The following is a 21,606-nucleotide window of genomic DNA, read 5'->3' on the forward strand; positions in this document are numbered from 1 at the left end:
CAGAAGTAGTGAATATCTCTTGAACAGTGCACATTTAGGAGATATTCCTTGTACCTACACAGTTAAGCTTTATTATAAAGTTTACCCATAGCTACAAGTAAGCAAGTGTTTACTACCACTTTAAAGGTTGGACTTTTAGGTTTCCTTGGAATTTTGTGTTGTTTGCACTCAACGTGTTTGTAATAATGCATTTTCTTTATAAATAAAGCATATGCTTGTTTGCACTACGGAAAAAAAAAAATTAAAAAAATTTGCTATAATTATTTCCATGGTCAATAATGAGAGCATACCATTGCTGAAACCATCTTCATTCGCAAAATTTGCAGGAGCAACCTGGATGGTGGCTGAAGTAGGAAACACCAAGATATGGGTGCAAGAGGCATCTTGTGGCGTGCTGAGTTGAGAAGTCTGCAGATTCAAAGCAGTACTTCGACCAAACACAGATCCCATTGTAACTGCATCTGTAGTGGAAGGAATTATCAGGCTGACCATTAGAAAAATATTAACTGTCCCATACACAAAATCATATAAAAAGTAGCATTTTTCCATAAAAAAAAATCCCATAAAGCAAAGTAAAGCATTATGTAACAAAGATGATAAATTTTCATAATCACCTGGCATCACGTTAAAGGACCCCTGTGGTTCCATTGCTACAAGGCAGGCACTAAGAATAGATGGCGAGTCTGCAGCGGAAATGCCACACATTCTGCATGCTTCTTTTAACTGACGGCTAATGTTCTGTAGAGAGCATTCTCCTAATAAAATACTCCAATCTGAAACATAAAATTTTAATACGTTAAAATTAAAAGGTGTGTGTGTTTATTAGGGATACAAAACGTATGGATGGAAATTGCACCGCAAAGAATAGCATGCAATTTGAACAGGAATGCGATTGCTGTCCAAGTCACATGTGGGTTCCCCACTACTCCAGTATGAACCCAGGCTTGTCATAGCCTGAGTTCAAATAAGAGCGGTGCGGGAAACCTCCATGCACCGATCCCATACTGTCATAGAAGGAAAAGCTGGGGATTTGAAATCCTTGAGGCTTTTTCTCCTCCTAGTGCAAGCCAGACAGTACAGGTTAGATGGCTTTTGATTGGTCAGTGCTGCCACAGTGTTGACCAATCAGAAGTCGTCTAGCCCGTACGGTCGTCCCTGCAAGGAGAGGAGAGAAAGACACGGGGATTTGAAATCCCCAGACCTGTGAAAAGGCTCTCTCCTCTTCTTGCAGGGATGACAATACAGGCTAGACGGCTTCTGAATGGTCAGCACCATGGTGGTGTGACCAATCAAAAGCTGTCTAGCTCAAACGTCATCCCTACACTGAGAAGAGAAATCCGTAGGGATTTCAAATCCCCATGACAAGCCTGGGTTCAGTCAGGAGTAGCAGAGAAACCGCATGCGATTTGGACAGGAATTGCATTCCTGTTCAAACCGCATGCTATTCTGTGCGGTGAAATTTGAGTGCATACATTTTGCATTGGACACAAATCGCAAGAGAATGCTGTACTGATGCAATTGAGAGAGAAAGAGTGTGTCTGTGTATGGATGTCTTTAAATTACATACCTTTTAGCTCACCATGGCCCAGCCGTCCAAGACGCCCAATCACCACTCTCCAGGGCACTGATGTCATTTGCATTATACCCACACACCACTCCCATAGCTTCTGCAGTCCAATTTTCCGAGCTGAAACTCTGCTTCTTCTAAACCTGTAGAATAACCAAAGTTGACTGTGATACTGCAGCCAAACTCTCTTGGCCAGTGGCATAACGAGCTTTAATTGGCGCAAACCTGTAGTTTTCATTGCTCATCCTCATTCCTTTCAGTCGAGGAAAGCAAACTATACATGGTGCCCCCACCCTCTTCACAGGGCTAACTATTCCTCTCCTTACTTTCAACAGGGGAGCAAAGGGAAAGTAAAAATATGCAGCAGACCCTTTGAGGATTAAAGTGAATGTATGAGGAGAAATCTCAGGTTCTATTTAAACTGCATCTTTAACTGGCAATGCAATTTCGAATTATAATGGAGTGCATTACAGGGTTCTATTTACATTATTTTGTAATTACTTAACCAGTAAATTCAAGAGATAGATGGCAATTAATGGACACAAGAAATTCTAATTTCTAACACAAAAAGTACAAGAAGTGGTAATGTTTCCATACAAAAAGACACTTATAAGAAAGAATATCCTCACCTGTTGGGCACGTGGATGTTTACAATGCAGGTATCTAGTAATTCTCCTTGTAAATCAGTACAGGAAGCCAGCAGCCAGCGCTGGTCATGGGACAAGCAATATCCCACAAATAGCACATTGTACTTCTGTCCAGCTTCACCAAATGTTTCTCCAAGTTCTGTCTGCTTGTCTTTAGTAGGAGCAAGCAGAAAAGGAGGAGAGTAAAGCTGCCCAGGAAATTGGTGCTGTAAAGAAAACCACATATGACATGTTTTTTTTCTTTTCACAGAATTACCTCAATGTCAAAAACAAAACAAGACAAAAAAGCTTCCCCCCCCCCATTATTATTATTTTTTTTTTATTCCTTTACAGGAATTCCACTCTTCACTCCCCTTCCCCAAGTTTTTAGACATTTTCCTTTTTTTTCTTTTCTACTTGTACACCATAATTATTATCTACTTGAAAAGTCAATACACAAAGCAAGATTTACTTAGCCGTTTATGTCCACGTTACCTCAGAATTCTTCAATATTGCATTCAGAGCAGCAGCTGGACCAAACCCAGTTAGTGGTTTGATGGGAATTTGTGTGGCTACTGGTCGTCTGCACTGGCAGTATACAGAAAATGCTAAAGATTTTAAGTGCTGGATGTAGGAGACTGTTTCATCGTGCACAGTCTGCAGTAGATATCGACATGGGACCACCTTAAAAAAAAAAAAAAAAAAAAAAAAGATAAAGACTATTAAGATTATATATATATATATATATATATATATATATATATATATATATATATATATATATATACACACACACAATTATTTAGTAACAAATGGGAAGTTCTGCCTTATGCCCTCCTCCTTTTGGCACTTTTTTTTGGTGGGTGTGGGGGGGGGGGGTTTAGGTGGTTTTGACAGGTACTCGCTTCCACTTCTGGTCAAGTTGCAGTGGCGATTCCACCAAAAGTTCTCCCCACCAGCATGAAAACCATGACTTTTCTTGCTTTTAGCAATATGGGAATGACAGACTTGGGGGCTCCTCTTTCGAAAAAGGCTTCAGCTCCAACAGCCATGACCAAGAAGGAGAATGTAACAGGGGGCCCTGAGATAGCAAGTCTGGCTTGTTTGGAAGAGGCCAGGAATTGTCTCCTAGAAATCTGGGTCTTCCTATGTCCCAGGTTCTGCTGGGCAAGTTAGGTGCTAGGAGAATTGCCGGTTTTCCCTCTTGATTTATTTTCAGGAGAAGTCGAAGCAAAAATCATGCTGTTGGAAAGGCTGAAAGGAGTTTAGGGAATAAACAGATCATCTTATGCTAGTGCTAGGAGATTCTTTGCCCTAGTCACAAACAAAGGTAACTTCTTGTAGAACTTGGAGGCCAGAATATCCATGTCCAGAATTCCCAATCTCGAACAAATCAGGCTGACAAGATCAGGGTGAAGGGCCCATTTCGCCTGGTCCCAGCAGAGAAGAATGCAATAATCCGCCTTCCAATTGCCCACTCATTGGATGGGAACAGCCGAGATCACTGGGCAGTGTTTTTACATCCATGAGATGATCAGGCCTGCTTCCTTTAAGGCAGTGCTTCTCAAATAGTGGGGCGCGCCCACCAGGGGGGGCGCGAGGCTCCGTCAAGGGGGGCGCGTCGCGGCCCCCCCCCTTTCCGACAGAAGGGACACCAAGTACAGGGGTGGGCAGAGGGCTGCTGTCTCTTACCTGGCTCCCACGATGATCCATCCAGGAAGCGCTGCTCCTTCCGTCACTCCGGCCACTCCCTCACTCCTGCCGCTCGGCTCCGCCTCCTCACCGGTGATTGGCCGCCAGAACCGTAGCTCAGGAAAGGTACACAGGCGGCCAATCACGGGCGAGGAGGCGGAGCCGAGCGGACCCGCGAAAATCGAGTGAGGGAAAAGCCGGTAAGTGTGCAGTGCAGAGGTGCTGCTGCAACCACATATGCTGGCTGCAGAAGCACCATACTGCAACAGGGGTCAGCAAGTGTCATTGGTGTCAGTGGGAGGAATAGTGCCGCATCATTGGTGTCACTGATACTAATGATGGGGCATTATTCCTCCCACTGACACCAACGATGGGGCACTATTCCTCCCACTGACACAAACGATGGGGCACTATTCCTCCCCCCCACTGACACCAACGATGGGGCACTATTCCTCTCCCCACTGACAGGGTACTATTCCTCCCACTGACACCAATGTTGGGACACTATTCCTCCCACTGACACCAATGTTGGGACACTATTCCTCCCACTGACACCAATGATGGGGCGCTATTCCTCCCACTGACACCAATGTTGGGACACTATTCCTCCCACTGACACCAATGATGGGACGCTATTCCTCCCACTGACACCAATGTTGGGACACTATTCCTCCCACTGACACCAATAATGAGGCACTATTCCTCCCACTGACACCATTGATGGGGCGCCAATGATTAGGTCCTAAGTAAATGTTGGTGATCGGTTTGAATTCATTATTATTTATTGATTTTATGTATTTTTTCAGTATCATATGGTTTGACATGTCCAATCAAAAAATGTTTATAGTTTAATTAAGGATTTAATTTTTTTTGAATTTCTAATGCACTTTAAATCTTTTCTGCTACAGTTAATAAAGCTATTCTTTGTTGTAAATTGATCCACATTTCTTTCTTTTTTTATTCTCTTATACGTTAATAAGGATACAGTGTTATGCAGAGGTGTACTTATAACAATTTTATAGACAAATGATACTATTTACAGTCGCGCGGGGGGCGCAAAATGTTTTCTTCTTCCTAGGGGGGGGGGGGGGGCATGACAGAAAATAATTGAGAAGCACTGCTTTAAGGCTTCATGACTACTAGTGCTCCCATGGTGACTGATGAAGGCCACAGTCTTTGCACTGTCTGATTTCATCCTGATTAGGTGTCCCTGGAAGGGGGGGGGGGGGCTTTTTTGGGTGACCCTGCTCCATTAACCGTGAGAGACTGGAACTCTTCTCCTCAGTCTGATAAGCTGTCATCTGATATCACTTTCCAGTGGTACTGTAGAAACAACTTTTATAACTCAGCCATTGCCAAGGCTGAGTTATAAATCCAAAAAGCAAGGGAGTTCCTTGCTTGGCTGGATAGGAGCATAGCCAGGTCAAGAGAGGGAGCATGTTTGTTCCATGCAAACAAGATTTTGTGTAGGAGAGGTCATGAATGGAATTTGGCGAATGCAACAACCTCGAAGAAGGCCACCATAAGGCCCATAGATTTCATATAGAATCTCACAGGAATTCGTTTTTGATCTCAAGGTACAAGAATGAGATCTGCAAGAGTCTGGTTTATTTGTGGAAGAAAACGTTTTGCTTGGACTGTGTCTAGAATGACATTTAAGTAACTACAGGCGAAGGGAAGGTTGGAGAGCAGATTTTTGGAAGTGGATTACCCAACTGACAGCCTGAAATATCTAAATAGTCCTGTGGATGTTTGCAGGTAGCTGAAAGGGAGTGGAGTCCTTCAGTAGAAGGTGACCTGAATGCCTTGAGCTCTTAAGAGGGCAGGAAGGGATGCAAGTACCTTTGTGAATAGTTTGGGAACATAGGACTCGCCAAATGGCAGCGTGATAAACTGGAGATATTTGCCTCCTACTGTGACGTGCAGAAAGCGCCAATAAGGTGGGTAGTTGAGAATACCTTGGAACTTGTATGTACTTAGGGATTTTTGGCACAAGATAGTATGAAAAACCCTTTAGTATGGTAAACAGGTTTGAATAGAATCCTTTGAACCTGTCCTCCAGAGATAATGGAGTAACTACTCCCTGGGACAAAAAATAGTTCAGGGCGTTCTGCAAATCTAACTCACCTTGAGCAGATTTTAGTTGGTTTGTAAGAGGTGAGTTTTGAAGTGTACCTTGTACTCCTTTGTAACATCCAAAAGGTCTGGACCGTCTGTGACCCAGAAAACGTCAAACTGTAAAAGATGTCCCCTGAATGGCACACAACCATTGGGAAGAGAGCTTTGGGAAGATTTTGTATTCCAAGTCTTGCACTGAAAGGAAGAGCTGAATTTTGGCTTGGCATTTGAAGCCTAGGTAGAGCGTCAACATGTTCTGCGGTTTGAGAAGGTCAAAATCCCTGAAGAAGGTGATTTTGGAGCTTTCTGTTGTGGAAGGACTTTGCATGTGAACAGAAATACAGTATATAATAATGGATCATGTTGGTTGTGCATTGCCCCAATCCAATTAGCTGCAGTTTAACAAACAGAAAATACAGCAACAGCTGGCTGCGGAGCTGGGCCTTCTAAAATAAAGAGCCTTTAAGAGTGTCGCACATTTTCTGTCAGCAAAATCTTTGAATGAATGAACGCCTAGTAAGATATTAAGGTGTAAGGGTCTACTACCACAACAGATCACTTTTTTGGGGAACTCTTTTTCCACTGAATAAAGCTTGCCAACGATTCTAGGAGGGGTGAAAATGTTTTCTGGATTGACCGAATTGTCATAGATTGCTCATTCTTTTCGTTCATGAATGTGTTTTTAGATTTAGCAGGCCTCTTAGCATCTAAAGAGGCATGGGCGAGACAGAGGAGAATCAAGTGTGACAATGCTGAGGCTTTTGCCTGGTAAAAGTGACCATATCAACACTAGCAAGCATATTGCATGGAGCTGTACCACAACATCATGTGTGTAGAGCCCGTTTATGGGTCCTCTTCATGTTTCTCCAAGTCTACCTCTTCTATAGCAGGCATTTGCATCAAACTGAAGTAGAGTTGGTGGGGGTGGAGAAGGAGCCTGATGACTTTGATAACTGGACAGAAATGGCTATATTAAAGTCGTTAGTTGACCAAAGAATTGTGTCATAGTTGCAGAAATGTATGCCTCGGTCAGGTAGGCCACGTGTGGCGTGCCTAAGATAAAGTTATCAGATGCAGAAAGCAGTGTTAAAATAGGGCCCTGCTTCGGTGCAAGGGAAACATAACAGCTGTTTGAGTGTTTTGCAGGCCTTCAGCAGAGCAAATGCTTGCCTGTGCTTTTGCTGCAGTTCTCTTGCTCCTGGTTTCTGCATTTGTAGTCAGTGAAGGCATTCCTTTGTAGAGTAGTGACAGAGTAGGGTATGGAAATGGGTAAGGGTGTACGAGAAGGAGAAGGCAGCAACCCAAGTGCAGACTGTCCTGTGGCAAAGTCCTTGTGGCGAAAGGATGAGAGGAAGCACTTAAGCACCTTATAAAGTGCTCTAGGCACCACTTACTACTAAGAGGTAGTAAAGTGTGTGTACACCTGGTTATCCACCTGAGATTAAGCTGTGAGTGGTGCAATTTTGGAGAAGTTTAAAAAGTTTATACTGAAGTAAATAAGTGAATACATTTCAAACACATTCCTGTTATCCTGATAGTGGTGATAATGAAACACATAAGAATAATCAGGATACACATAATTAGTGTAAAGTAAGTGATGGAAATATGTCTCGTATTAGGCTGTGGGACTACAGTAACAGGTAGAGAAACAGGGAGACCTTGCCTTACCTGTTCATGTTACTGGTCCATATATAGGGTGCAGGTTTTGCCTGCCACAGTAAGCACAACTGCAAAGGGGTCTTCAGGGTCAGGATTTCATAGGGATGGACCATTCACATTGCCCCCCCCCCCCCCCCCCAGCACCCAAATGAAAGAGGCCTTATTTCAACTTTTTGTCTATAAACATATTTATAAAAATAGTTTTATATCATTTTTCTTTGCATTACATGGAGTTTAAATTTTTGTGAGCTTGTTGACTGCTACTTTGTGACTGAACAGTCATATGGCTCCCTATATACAGACAGAGAGATCAATTCACTAGGTTTATCAGCCGTAATACATGGAAAAACCATAAAGATTCTAGACCACCTAGTGGCTCCAAATTTTAGATATGCTATATACATGTGAAATATATATATTTTTTTATTTTCCTCCAATACACAAAACAAAAAGTATACACAAGTATTGTAGCTTCCATTTAAATCCTGCACCATCAAGATTTGACAATTGGAAAAGACTGAATCTATATTAAAATTCTGCGTCTATGCATACATGGACATAGGATATCTATTACGCAGAGTTATCATCTAGGCACAATTCTCATGTATCTACAGAGTTATCTTCGCTTAAGCATATGAAGTACATGAAAAAGTACACAAAACAATATACATACTTGCAGGACACAGGATGTGCGAAGCTGCTCTGGTAAGATCTCCAGCATATCTGTAAAACATCGTATGAGACCAAGCAACCAGAAATTCCCAGTGTTTGAATCTTCATCTACTGTATATGTAAAAGGATCCACCATATATATTACAACAGTGGGGTAAGAAGTTAAGACTCCAGTTGGCTCAGCCACAGTTGGAATGCCGATCTTCTCCCTTTCTGCTGCACTGAAATCAAGAATTAAAAGAAAAAAATGTATACCTGCTGTCAAAGTACACACAATAGTAATAGAAACCAACATATCTAACATCATAAAATCATGATTCATAGTGGTAAGGAAAATAAATAAAGCACATTACTTTGGAAAGAAATGTCACAGCTCACCAGTGGCTGTATTAAATTTACTAACCTAATACAAGACCAGCAAAACTGCAAACTAGGATTGCCTGCATATATATTTAGCCATGCCATGTCCCAGCAGCCCCTAAATCCATGCTCTTCCTTTCAGAAATCACAACTTCAGCTTGATAAGCGGAACTGTGAGGCCCTTACCACGCCTAAGCATTGGTCAGTGACTTGTCACATTTGAGCCTCATTCACTTGTCCCAAATCAGCCATGGTGCATCAAGTAGTAGTATTAACTGCAGACACCTGGGGTCGAGATCCCAGATCTTCCAATCAGCAGCGACCACAACTCAGTGGCGGGCTAAAAGAAGTCAGGGCTGTCCTCAGATGTAAGCATGTACCCGCATGTATCCAAACATCCAGTGATTGCCTGTGGTAAAAAAGAGATGCCTGATCCTGGAAGCAGACAGAGTGAACATCTGCCCATAACTGCAAGTAACCATTGGATGTGGGAATACATTCTTACAGCCATGGAATGCCCCAGCTCCTTTCAGACACTGCGTTGTACAGGTTGAACAGCCAATGATTACTGGAACACCTAAGAACCTAGCCACAGATATCCACAGGATACCTGTAGCATCTTGCAGATTAAAGATGTGTGAAGGAGGCCTAAGTGAACAATCATGAGATCAGTAAAGCAGGAGAGAGCAGGACAGAGCTCACCTTTTCCAGCTGAATGCAGAATAAGCACGAGCCATGGTTTTTATGAGATCGATTTAATTTGATTTGGCATCAAATCTTATTACAAAAATGATTGCTTAAAACATTGTAATTTCTGAACCAAAAGCTTGTAAAGCATTTGAAGTGAATCTTTGGCCAGGCTAAGGACAAAAAAGAACTTTCATATTCTTAACAATGATTAGCTTTTAAACAAGCCCTCACTGGCTTTGGTAGCTGCAGGCACATTGGAGCAATTTCTAACGAAACCAGCAATGTAAGCACTGAAGTCATTATCTTTCTCAACAGCTCAGCTCCATCCTGCTCTTTCCACCCAGAAGACCAGCTCTGTGTTTGCACACTAACACAGTCACTGCTGTTGGGGTGGTTGGGGGCAGTAGGAGCTGATCTAACTTGACTTCAGAGCTTTTTCTGTGAATGTGCTCCAAACTACTCCATATTATCTGTACCTACAGAAGTTGGTCAGGATTTTATTGAAATCGTGTAATTAGACAAACCAAGTGGTTCCTGAATCTTCCAAAAAAAACTGTCCACCACAGAACATAGATAGGTTATAAAACAATTCATAGAGTTCTGTTGTATACAGCGGCTGTAAAAGATGAAAGAGCAATCTATTTTGCTGAAAACTGATTTTTCTGATGTGTTGCAGGGTTATGGACCAAGTTCCTTAGTAATGCCGTGAGTATATGTGCCCAAGTACAGAAAGACAAAATCAAAAGACAATTTTTGCACATTTTAAAAGGGACTATGATTAAGCACTGTGCATATTCGCTTTGATTAATATTAATATATAAAACAATAATATATTGTAGATTTTCCTTTGCAGATGATATTCGTTATCAATTTTGCCTGATCGATGAAAAATACTAACCTATGACAGAAATAGCAGCAAATATACTCACTTTTCAGGGGTTTCTAACTGTGTGGAAGGCTGACTGGATTCTCCCTCACTGCTGGCTTGGCTTCCTGATGACCGCTCTCCAGAACTGGAGGCATTCTGGTTTGGACAGCTGTTTAATGCAGTAGCTGGTGTGCTATTTCCTACTGGCACTGAAGAGGAAGGTGCCTGCTGTGCAAGAGGTGTTGTTCCAGTACCATTAGTAGTAGAATTGGCAGGTGGATTAGAAGGGCATGGAGGTGCAGCTGGGCTCTGTGTTCCTTGTGAACTAGGAGACTGGTTTTTTGGAGGTAATAGTAGACTACTATCCAGTTGTAGTGAGGACAGATAAGGAGCTATAAAAATTATACATAAGTGAAAATAAGTAAGACTGAATATTTTTAAACACAGAGTACGTTTGTAATTCTGATTTTAGTTGTTGCTACTGTAATAACATAACAGCTCACCTAAATGCTGCCGACAAGTTTGGGCATACATCCGCAACTGAGCATGGTTGTCTATTTCCTCCAAGGGGGCCTCCTCAGTAGATGTTTCAGCTCCTGAACAACCAACCTTCATAATCCCATCACACAGCACTTTACAGATTGGTCTGTGCTGTCCCAGACGGCACATCTTTGAGAAAATCAAATGGATTTATGTGTATGTGTTAGGAAATATTAAAGTAGAACTTGAGCGGATCATAGCATTTACATATGTCAAGCAAGGACTCTTACCATCTGTGTTTGACTAAAAAGAATTGCTCTTTTAGCTTAACAATGAAATACATGTATGCTTTTCTTTCCCGTAATATTTATATTATGCATGTGAAGAAATCTCAACACCGGCAACCGTGCTACTTCTTACCTCATATACTGCACTGAGGTCACTGAAGAAAGCTTTTGCTCCATTTAGTAGAGCTGGATTTTCAGGACACAACACTAAGTAACCTACATCTCGCTGTCCACCGTACGGTTCTAGAAGCAGACGCTCCCAGAAAGGAAGAGAGAATGGAGCAATGGTCAGAAAGTCTTTGTCATAACCGACCAAAAGGTTGGGTATGGGCAGTGGCTCTGGAGATTCTTCAGATCCTATGAACACAGAAAATGACAATGAGAGGAAAAAAAAAATATTCAAACAGACAAATGTAAATTTAAAGTGGATTTAGCCTTGCCTCAAAAACTGAAGGAAGCTCAATATTGGTTTGCTGCTGAATCCCCTCAAAAAAAAGTGTTGTGCTATTTTAAAAGTTCCTACTAACCAAGTATAAAGCTGTATAGACCAACATAAAATAACAATGAACCCTGATCAGAAGCTCAAAAGTCAAAAATCTCTGTAGTGATAGAAAAAAAAAATGCAAATCCAGTGCCTGGTCTGTAATGTTTATTACATTCTAAATGAAAACATTTAAAACCACATTACTAGGGCTCTGGTCAAATGTTAAAATAATTTAATCTCTCAAACTGTGCTTACAGTGGGGATCGAAAGTTTGGGCACCCCAGCTAAAAATTTGTATTAATGTGCATAAAGAAGCCAAGGAAAGGTGGAAAAATCTCCAAAAGGCATCAAATTACAGATTAGACATTCTTATAATATGTCAACAAAAGTTAGATTTTATTTCCATCATTTACACTTTCAAAATAACAGAAAACAAAAAAATGGCGTCTGCAAAAGTTTGGGCACCCTGCAGAGTTAATATCTTGTACTGCCCCCTTTGGCAAGTATCACAGCTTGTAAACGCTTTTTGTAGCCAGCCAAGAGTCTTTCAATTCTTGTTTGAGGTATCTTTGCCCATTCTTCCTTACAAAAGTCTTCCAGTTCTTTGAGATTTCTGGGCTGTCTGTCACGCACGGCTCTTTTAAGGTCTATCCATAGATTTTCAATTATGTTGAGGTCAGGAGATTGTGAAGGCCATGGCAAAACCTTCAGTTTACGCCTCTTGATGTAATCCCCCGTGGATTTCGAGGTGTGTTTAGGATCATTATCCATTTGTAGAAGCCATCCTTTCTTTAACTTCAGCTTTTCACAGATGGCATCAAGTTACCATCCAAAATTTGCTGAAATGTTATTGAATCCATTTTTCCTTCTACTCGTGAGATGTTCCCTGTGCCACTGGCTGCAACACAACCCCAAAGCATGATTGATCCAACCCCATGCTTAACAGTTGGACAGAGGTTCTTTTCATTAAATTCTGTGCCCCTTCTTCTCCAAACGTACCTTTGCTCATTCCGGCCAAAAAGTTCAATTTTAACCTCATCGGTCCACAGAACTTGTTTCCAAAATGCATCAGGCTTGTCTATATGTTCATTTGCAAAGTTCAAACGATGATTTTTGTGGTGAGGACGTAGAAGAGGTTTTCTTCTGATGACTCTTCCATGAAGACCATATTTGTACAAGTATCTCTTTATAGTGGAATAGTGTACCACAACTCCAGTGTCTGCCAGATCTTTCTGGAGGGATCGTGCAGTCAAACGTGGGTTTTGAATTGTTTTTCTCACAATCCTGCGAGCTGTTCTGTCTGATATTTTTCTTGGTCTTCCAGATCTTGCTTTAACTTCCACTGTTCCTGATGACTGCCATTTCTTAATTACATTCCGAACAGAGGATATTGACATCTGAAAACGCTTTGCTATCTTCTTATAGCCTTCTCCAGCTTTGTGAGCGTCAACTATTTTCAGTTTCAGTTTTCTAGACAACTGCTTAGAAGAACCCATGGTGCTGATTGTTGGGGCAAGGTCAGATGAGTCTGGGCATTTAAAACCTCTGAGATTGACATCACCTGGTCTTCCCAGACGATGATTGAGAACAATCCATGACACTGGCAGGTCTCAGCTTGGCAAAGGGGGCAGTGCATGCTATAAATTCTGCAGGGTGCCCAAACTTTTGCAGACGCCATTTTTTTGTTTTCTGTTATTTTGAAAGTGTAAATGATGGAAATAAAATCTAACTTTTGTTGACATATTATAAGAATGTCTAATCTGTAATTTGATGCATTTTGGAGATTTTTCCATCTTTCCTTGGCTTCTTTATGCACATTAATACAAATTTTTAGCTGGGGTGCCCAAACTTTCGATCCCCACTGTATGTACAAATAGCATTTCCACTTTGCCATTAGTCTAGAAAGGGTAGTTGTTCAATTAATCGTTTTCCCACAGCCTTATAGCAGAACTGAAGCCGCAACCTGCCACAGCTAGCTGTCCACATTTATTACGCCAGCACCGGGGACTGAAGCCCGTTGAAGGAAACTGGCCGGGTGAGGACACCGCTGGACCCTGGGTCAGGTGAGTGGTAATCATTAAAAGTCATCACCTACAGTTTTTGTAGCTGCTGAAGAAACGCTTTAACCACTTGTCCTCCAGATGATTTACACCCCCCCCCCTTCCTGACCAGACCATTTTCTGCTATATGGCGCTGCGTTATTTTAACTGACAATTGCGCGGTCATGCAATGTTGCACCCAAATTAAATGTATGCTCTTTTTTCCCCACAAATAGAGCTTTCTTTTGGTGGTATTTGATTGCCTGTACGTTTTTTTATTTTTGCGCTATAAACAAAAGAAACCCAACAATTTTGAAAAAACAGTAAAAAAATTACTAAAAAAAATCCGAATAAGTGTAAATTAATTGGTTTACGTGAAAGTTATAGCATCAAAAATGGCAGTATATATACTGAATTTTTTTTTTTCATACCAGTAATAGGGGCGATCAGCGGTCAATCACCGGGTCCCGGTCGGAGATTCCCCGCCAGCACCCGGTGATTGCCAACTATCACTGACGGGGGAGAGGTCTGTATGTAAACAATACAGATCTCTCCCCTGTCAACTCCAGCATGCTGCTTTGTATTGCTCTACATAGTAGAGCAATACAAAACAGCATGCCTCCCTAGTAAAGCACACAAACAGCACACAGTTAACCCTTTGATCGCCCCCAGATGTTAACACTGATCACTTTATTGGTGTCAGTGACAGTCAGTTTCCACTCAGTGTCAGAATTCCCGTTGCAGTCCCGATATAAGTTGCTGATCGCCACCATTGCTAGTATATTTAAAAAATCCAGTATATATACTGCCACTTGTAGATGCTGTAACTTGCCCATAAACCAATTAATTTACACATATTGGAACTTTTTTTGCAAAAACGTAGTATAATACATTTTGCCTTAAATTTACGACAAAATTTGATTTTTTAAATTTTTTTACTGTATATGTTTTATAGCAAAAAGTCAAAAATATTGTTTGTTTTTTTCAAAATTGAATGTCTTTTTCTTTATAGAGCAAAAAATAAACACAGGAGATCAAATACCACCAAAAGAAAGCTCTATTTGTGGGGAAAAAAGGACATAAATTTAATTTGGGTGCAGCGTTGCATGACCGCGCAATTGTCAGTAAAAATAATGCAGCGTCATATCGCAAAAAATGGACTGGCCAGGAAGGGGGGTAATTCCTCTGGAGGGCAAGTGGTTAAAACAATGAAAACCTGCCTTTGTCTAACAAAAAAAACAGTTTGATACACCTGCTGGCTAATACACAATTAATACACAATTGTTGGTCAATCTGGGGCAGTTTTTAGGCATTTTGCCAAGGCAACCCTGAAGACCCCAGAAGGCACCCTAGTTGAAAAAGGCTAAGTTAGAAAAACATCCTGTGTGCATGAGGCTTTAAGAACTAGACTTTAATGTCTGTACCATAGGATCCACGTCCAGCCATTTTGTGAAACTGTTGCCATGTAAGGGGGCCCTGCACATGCTGGATATTCTCCCACGTCCGTCCTGTTCTTTTCTTTTGGATAGCATCCTGTAGAACAGGTTGAAGTGATAGCAGCGTGCGTACTACATCCTGAGAGGGAAGCATGCTCACATCAAGCACTATGGAAGAGGACAGAAAACAATATCATCATACGTTTTAATGGCAATCTTTTTCACATGAACAGATAATGCTTTCAATTAGCATGACATGCTTAATCACGCCTTACCTCTTCTTCTGGGGTCCTCTGCTGGCACTGTCCGCTCCTCCTCTCCTGAGTTTTCCCCCTTAGCAAGCTGTATGCTATGGGGGGCACACATGCAGACATGCTCCTGAGCCACGCTGTGTGCATCCATAAACACACACAGTTCAGCTTGGCCATGACCCTTACTCTCTCCTCACTGAATTTGATTGACAGCAGCAGGAGCCAATGGCTTCCATTGCCATCAATCTATCCTGTGAACAGAGAAAGAGACCAGCACTGCTGCAGATGGGCAAGTGTTTGGGAGGGTGACAAACAGCTAGTGAAAAGGTTTTTTTTTTTTACCTCAATGCAGGTAATGCATTAAGGTAAAAAACCTTTTGACTTCAGAACCACTATAACCCTTAAGGAGTATGTCACCAAAAATATTACTATTCCAAAAAAGCAAGAAACTATTTCAGGGTAGTGTTAGATGCGCTAGCAGATTTAAACCGTTCCCGCCAGCCGTACACATATGTGGACTCTAAACGGGTGATCGTTATATGCATCCTTATGTAAACACATTACTGCGCTGAGAGTGCGTTCCTTGCACAGTAAATAGTGGGTACTGAAAAGCTCCCAATGCATACTTGCGCTCGGAAGCTTTCCAATCATGTGATTGATATGACTGCCAATCACAGCGGTCACAAGACTGGAATGCCCGCCTCCACCTCCTGGCATTTAGAACCTCTTAAAGGGCTGGGAGGCAGCAGCAGGAAGGGGTTAAATACACTAACAAACTGAAGTAAAACTCCCACTAACACTTTTTAAATACTTACAGCAACAGTATTTTTTTCTGTCGGGATAAAGGTTTTAACCCCTTCGTGCCTATGGGTAAAACAAATCTTAACGCCAAGCACAATTTTGCAACTTAAGACATGTGTTAGCAAAACCGTACATATCATCACAACTACTTTGTGCATCCAGGTGGATTATACCTTGTTTTTTTTTTGTTTTTGTTTTTTAAGGACAAATTGGGCTTTCATTTGCTGGTAAATAAGGGATATCACCTGATTTTTTTTTTCTACTATAAGAAAACTGGCCCCCCCCTTTTTTTTTAAATTTAGCTGTATATTTCTTTCCACTACCATAACCTACCATCAAAGAACAACGCAAAATAATTTCTACTGCTCGTGACGATCGCAGCGATACCACATGTGTGTATGTTAGTTGTTGTTTTTACCCGTAGTACAGTCCAGAAACAATAGTGTGCCGTTCGCGTTTTTTTTCTGTTTTTTTTTTTAATCCTGCCACTAACTGACATTGATACAAAAAAATAAATAAAAAAAAACTCACCTTGACCCTTTAAAGATCCAAAACACTAACCCTGGGCACAGACCCAGATCAAACCTTGATCTGATCTAGGTATTTTTGTTTATTTTTATTATTATTTTTATTTATTTTTCACACTGTATCCATTCAGAGAGAGAGAAAACAAGGGGGGCGGGCTTCACAGAGATTGATCACTGTGACAACCACTCAGAGGCTATCACAGTGATCAGGTGACCCAGAATAAGGAGTTCTGGGTTCTGATCGTTAGAACGGGATCCATGGCTCTCAGTGACACCACGGTCTTTGTGCTTTGAGTGCTCCGTGCGGTGCGCTCCCAGCAGAAAGACAGATACACAAATTAGTGGCCCCGTGGAAAAAAGCCAAGTTCTGTGAGGCCACTAATTTGTGTGCGGTCGGCGTCAAGGGGTTAAATAAGTGAATAAAAGCTAACCATTGTAAGCATTCCCTCTCAGTGGTAAATGGTTTGGCAGGATTATTGGGTGAAAATAACAGAAAGAAAGCCTAAAAAAGGAAAATGAATGCATCCGTCACATCAAAGAATTAGTAAGCTGCAATATAATTAATATTTGCTTTTGGGTTTAATATCACTTTAAGCAAATTCAAAGGCAGAGAGGGGCACAGGTGGGTATTGCTAGTGATGCTTATCTTGGAGGACAACAATTGGGTTCAAGAAAGGTTTTCAGACATAAGATTTTTCCCTGATTCAACAAATCAAATCTAGATAGATGCAATATTTACTGAGGTGTAGTCAAATGCAGAGACACTTCAAAGGCTGCTTTACATTAAAATTCCAGCAAACCTATGGTAAATTCACGCATCAGAAAAACAAAAGTACAGAAAACTGTTGCAGTTGTTTTGATTATAATCTATGAGGGTTCTTTAAAAAGTTTCTGCACTCATATATATGAGCATAAATGTGCGGAACCTTTCTGAAGGCCCCTCGTATAAGAGTCAAAAACAGTTATAAGATGGCAATAGTTTTGAAAAACTGCATTCTTTGGGTGACATGATGTGCAGCCCTGTCCGGTATTTCAAGGCATACAGGAGTATGCGACTTGCTCTCCTCCCTCCCATGGGACAGCACTGATACTGGGTGAATGCCTGCTCAGGCACCAGTGCTGTAAACACAGAGGAAATGGTAGGGTTGTCAGCCTTGTGTAAGTTCTAAGTTTCAGCACTGAAGTGGATCCATTACTTTGTCCTGTATGGGCAAAGCACTGGTTCACGTTAACCAAGTAGTTCACATTAACCAATTAAAGTTTACCCAAAACTACTGTTTAATAGTACATTTTTGTTTTAAACTCATTAAAGACATTTCACAAAATCACAATTCTCACCATTGCTGTGTGGCCAAAGGTGGAAGGTAGCACTTCTAACCAAAGCCTCATCAACCCGTCCCCCAGTTGGATTGTCCACATATTGTCTTCCCTGTTCCAGTGCATTTAAACACTCTGGCCAGGCATCAGAGCTGTCTACTCTTACTTTGTCATAGTTGCAGGTGGTTCCATCAAGAAAATATTCTCCTTTGTTGTATAATAGGTCCCATGTACCTCCATTGTTTGTGAAAGGTTTAGTGCACTGATTCTGAAGAAGCAACAGCAGGCCAGATGGAGATGGTTCCTGGCTCCTCCGTGCTGCTTCCTTCATGTTAAACCTTCTTTCCACTGCCTGACCAATATAAGATGATCTGCCAAAAATGTCCATCTCATCCTCTATAAAGAGGCCAGAGTGATAGCCAAGTCGACGGTTGACAATGGCGCTAAATCCACAGGTGCAGCGATACTGGTCTTCATTTGAGGAGTCTGGAATGTAGATGCCTACATCAGATCCTTTGATGTTAAGATTACAGGCACATATGCAACAGCTATCAAAATTCCTATCCTTGAAGATGTTTAGAACAGAGTCAGACAGAAGTAAAGTAACATAAAGGCTGTGGGCCTCAGGAGCTGGATGACTGCTGGCTGGGTCAACAGAACTCAAGGGCCTGGTGGTGGATGGGGTGGAAGCTGGAGAACAGAGGTCTGTGCTGTCATACTTTACAGAACCTTGTCCACTGGCCCCTCCAGCTCCCTTTGGAGTTCTAGGAGTTCTAGGTGTACGAGGAGTAGGAACAGAAAAACGTGGAGTGGCTGGAGAAGGCAAGACACCACCAGTTCCCCCATTGCTGGCAGGAGCCGCACTGCAAGGAGCAATTGGAGTGTTGGTTTGTGGAGTGTTTAGCTGCAGATAGTCAGGATCTGTTAGACTGCCCTCACTTGGCACATTCCTATAAACAGAAAGTAGATAGAAATGAGCAAACAATACAAGCAAGTTATGAAGAAAAACACGATTGGCAGGTTAGGATAATAAATACAAATAGGGTAAAAAAAAAAGAAACCAAGTTCAAGGTTACTAGTAGACAAATAAAAAAAAATACTTACATGTAACCATCTCTGTTGAAGGGAGCAGCTGGCGGCAAAGGAAGGTGTTGTACTTTTGGGGGAGTAGCCCAGGAAGGACGATATATGCAAGCATCTGGGATTTTCAAGGAAAGCAGGCACTGGCTGGGTAAAGACTTCAGAGGCGCAAACATAGATGAGCCCAAGAAAGCCTGATAGGAAGGAACTTTGTACACGAAGGAATAGTCCTAGAGGTAAAAAAAAAAAAAAAAGAGGGAAATTCAAACACAGCTGCCCTGTGTATCCATATAAAGGCAGATAGATATATGTAAAAAAAATACACTAAAACACAGACAAAAATAGACCACTGCATGAGCTAAAAAAGACACATGCCTTAATTTCTTCTGGCTTTGGACTGCATAGGCCTTCCTCAACTTCCATCTTGAACTCTATGTGTTGCATAGAGACAAAATTGACCATTGGACTTTCCATCATGCCAAGAGTTGTTGTAGTGTCGGACCCTACACCATCCTTGTATACCATTATAGGGGAGAATGCAGGGTGCTGCTCCAGAGATGGTGGAGTAGGAAACATCCGCTGTAGGTCTGACGCTGCTGCAAGACACATTGCCAAAAATGCCATTAATTATCTGTCTTTGACAAACTTAACAGGACTGAAAGCATGAGTGCACTGTACTTCTGACTCTAAAAATGTGAAATTAAGCAATTGCAACTATTCCAACAAAATGAACGTAAACACAAAGCTAAAGAACAAGAAAAGCTTTTCAATACAGTACCATAAACAGCTGTATGCTATTTTTGCAGTAATTTATTTAGTATAGCCTTTATTGTCTTAAGAGTATGTATAGCTAAAACTGTTGTTTCAAAGAGAGTAGGGACCCCTGTCAAGTTTTTATTAAAAATCAAAAACATAAAATATACAAGGGCTACTCTAGAAAAAATGATTGAGAACAGGATAGACTGACAAGACATTTGATACAGAGCAATAAAGAGGTGGAAATGTATCTAAGTATCTTGTCTTCACATGTAAACATATGGTAACATGGAGAAGGGAAGTTAAGAAGATGTAATAACCAAGAAAGAACTTGACAGAGGCTAATTTTTTGTGTAAATTTTGTGCTTCTCCTGCTCTCCCTCCCGCCGGCATTCAGAGGATGCAGAAGGAAAATGTTCATTATGCCCTTTAAAATTCTAAATTCTGAACCATTTAATTTCATTGTGACCAGTTACCAAATCACTTAAGTGTTCCTCAGTCTTCAAAAGGTTGAGCACCCCTGCTGTAGACACTGTGGCTCTTTGTCCAGGCAAAGAAATTTCATTAGGATGCTTTGGAGCAGGGCATAAGGATGGTAGGACTATGTCCTCATTAAGGAGCAAGACTGATGAGCACTTTCTGAAGAAAGGATGGTCTGGACATAAGACCAACTCCTCAGTATGAAGTACGCGGAACGGCTCCTTACAGGGGAGGGCCACCGACTCAGACATGTCTGATGGATGTGAGAGCAACCAAAAAGGCTAATTTACAGAAAAAGTAATTTAAGGGAATTTCTCTGATGGTTGTCTCTGCCCTACAGAAATCACCCTTTGAACCCAAGCTGAGATCCCAAGGAAGCACAATGTGCTGCAATGGGGGCTTACTGTGAGAAACACCTTAAAGAAGGGCTTGACAAATGTGCATTGAATCTAGGAGCCAGCTAAAAAAGTTAAGAGCCATTTTTTAGAGTATCGTGGGTTGTCAGCACCCAGGGCATGGTAACTTTTGGGCGTCAAGCTTCACGAGATGTGACATGCTGCGCGACAGTCACAGCAAAACCGCAACACATTTTGGGCACCACTGAAAATAATGGCACCTGAACCTGCAATCACAGCAGCTCTGGAGCCACCCTGGTTCACACATGCGATTCTGGATGTATTTTTCAAACTCATAGATTCGAATGACAGGCTAGATATTATGTGTTCCACTCAGATGTGATCCACACTATGTAAATTGTTTTTTTTTCCACAGTTTAGCCAGCAGGCTGAAAGAATAAAGAAACAGATTCCTCAATCCACACAAACAAGGAATACCCCCTGTTTGAGCACAGTATTCTGACAACGGAAACTGGCACTGTCAGAATGCATTGATAATCGGCTGCAGCCATTGATTGAGAAAAGTTTTCCAACTTGTCTGTTTGACAGAAGGCAATTTAACAAAAGACTTCTGTCCAGCAGGGAAGGTCACCCACTGATCGAAATTTGTCTGGCCCCTGCGAAACCTGACGTATTTTGATGCATCTATGGCCAGCTTAAGCAACATTTACAGATCCAGAGATATCATTAACATGAATTAAAAATAAGTGGGTTTAGAAAACAGCAGATTAAGAAATAATGCTTTATATAGCCTGAATTTCTTTGAACGAGCAACACACTTTGCACATTATATGGTAAAACTGAGATTTATAATAATTTAATAAAGTCCCATTAAGGAACAAGCAAGATAAACCAGTGTAATATAAGTGAAGTTTGTGAAACACTTACTTGGTAGATATGGAACTGCTGCTCTTCCTTCGTCTCTTCGATCTCTTCGATCTTCTGTCCCTCCTAATGGCACCTTCACTGCTCGGGTTCCTGGTGAACCAGCCTTTAAGAACATTTACAAAGAGAAATGGGA

At 41.5% G+C, this 21,606-nt stretch overlaps 1 protein-coding gene across 3 annotated transcripts in view; it reads right to left on the bottom strand.

Annotated features, from left to right (window-relative positions):
• Positions 1-21,606, bottom strand: part of MED13L (mediator complex subunit 13L) — a 202,644-nt gene that overhangs the window by 21,854 nt on the left and 159,184 nt on the right. For 2 of the 3 annotated variants that reach the window (XM_089691237.1, XM_089691235.1), the window contains exons 14-27: positions 21,474-21,576; positions 19,330-19,550; positions 18,979-19,184; positions 17,896-18,824; positions 14,967-15,146; positions 11,153-11,376; positions 10,756-10,921; positions 10,314-10,644; positions 8,336-8,555; positions 2,689-2,877; positions 2,197-2,420; positions 1,568-1,710; positions 615-773; positions 291-461 (exon numbers count right to left, since the gene is read on the bottom strand). In XM_089691237.1, coding sequence (XP_089547363.1) covers positions 291-461; positions 615-773; positions 1,568-1,710; positions 2,197-2,420; positions 2,689-2,877; positions 8,336-8,555; positions 10,314-10,644; positions 10,756-10,921; positions 11,153-11,376; positions 14,967-15,146; positions 17,896-18,824; positions 18,979-19,184; positions 19,330-19,550; positions 21,474-21,576 — 3,466 coding nt within the window. The remainder of the gene's footprint in view (positions 1-290; positions 462-614; positions 774-1,567; positions 1,711-2,196; positions 2,421-2,688; positions 2,878-8,335; positions 8,556-10,313; positions 10,645-10,755; positions 10,922-11,152; positions 11,377-14,966; positions 15,147-17,895; positions 18,825-18,978; positions 19,185-19,329; positions 19,551-21,473; positions 21,577-21,606) is intronic. The other variant, XM_089691236.1, reaches the window with a different exon arrangement.

This window comes from Staurois parvus, unplaced genomic scaffold, assembly GCF_062004578.1.
Source record: "Staurois parvus isolate SC_StPar_1 unplaced genomic scaffold, SC_StPar_1.0 ptg000556l, whole genome shotgun sequence".
Classification (NCBI taxonomy): domain Eukaryota; kingdom Metazoa; phylum Chordata; class Amphibia; order Anura; family Ranidae; genus Staurois; species Staurois parvus.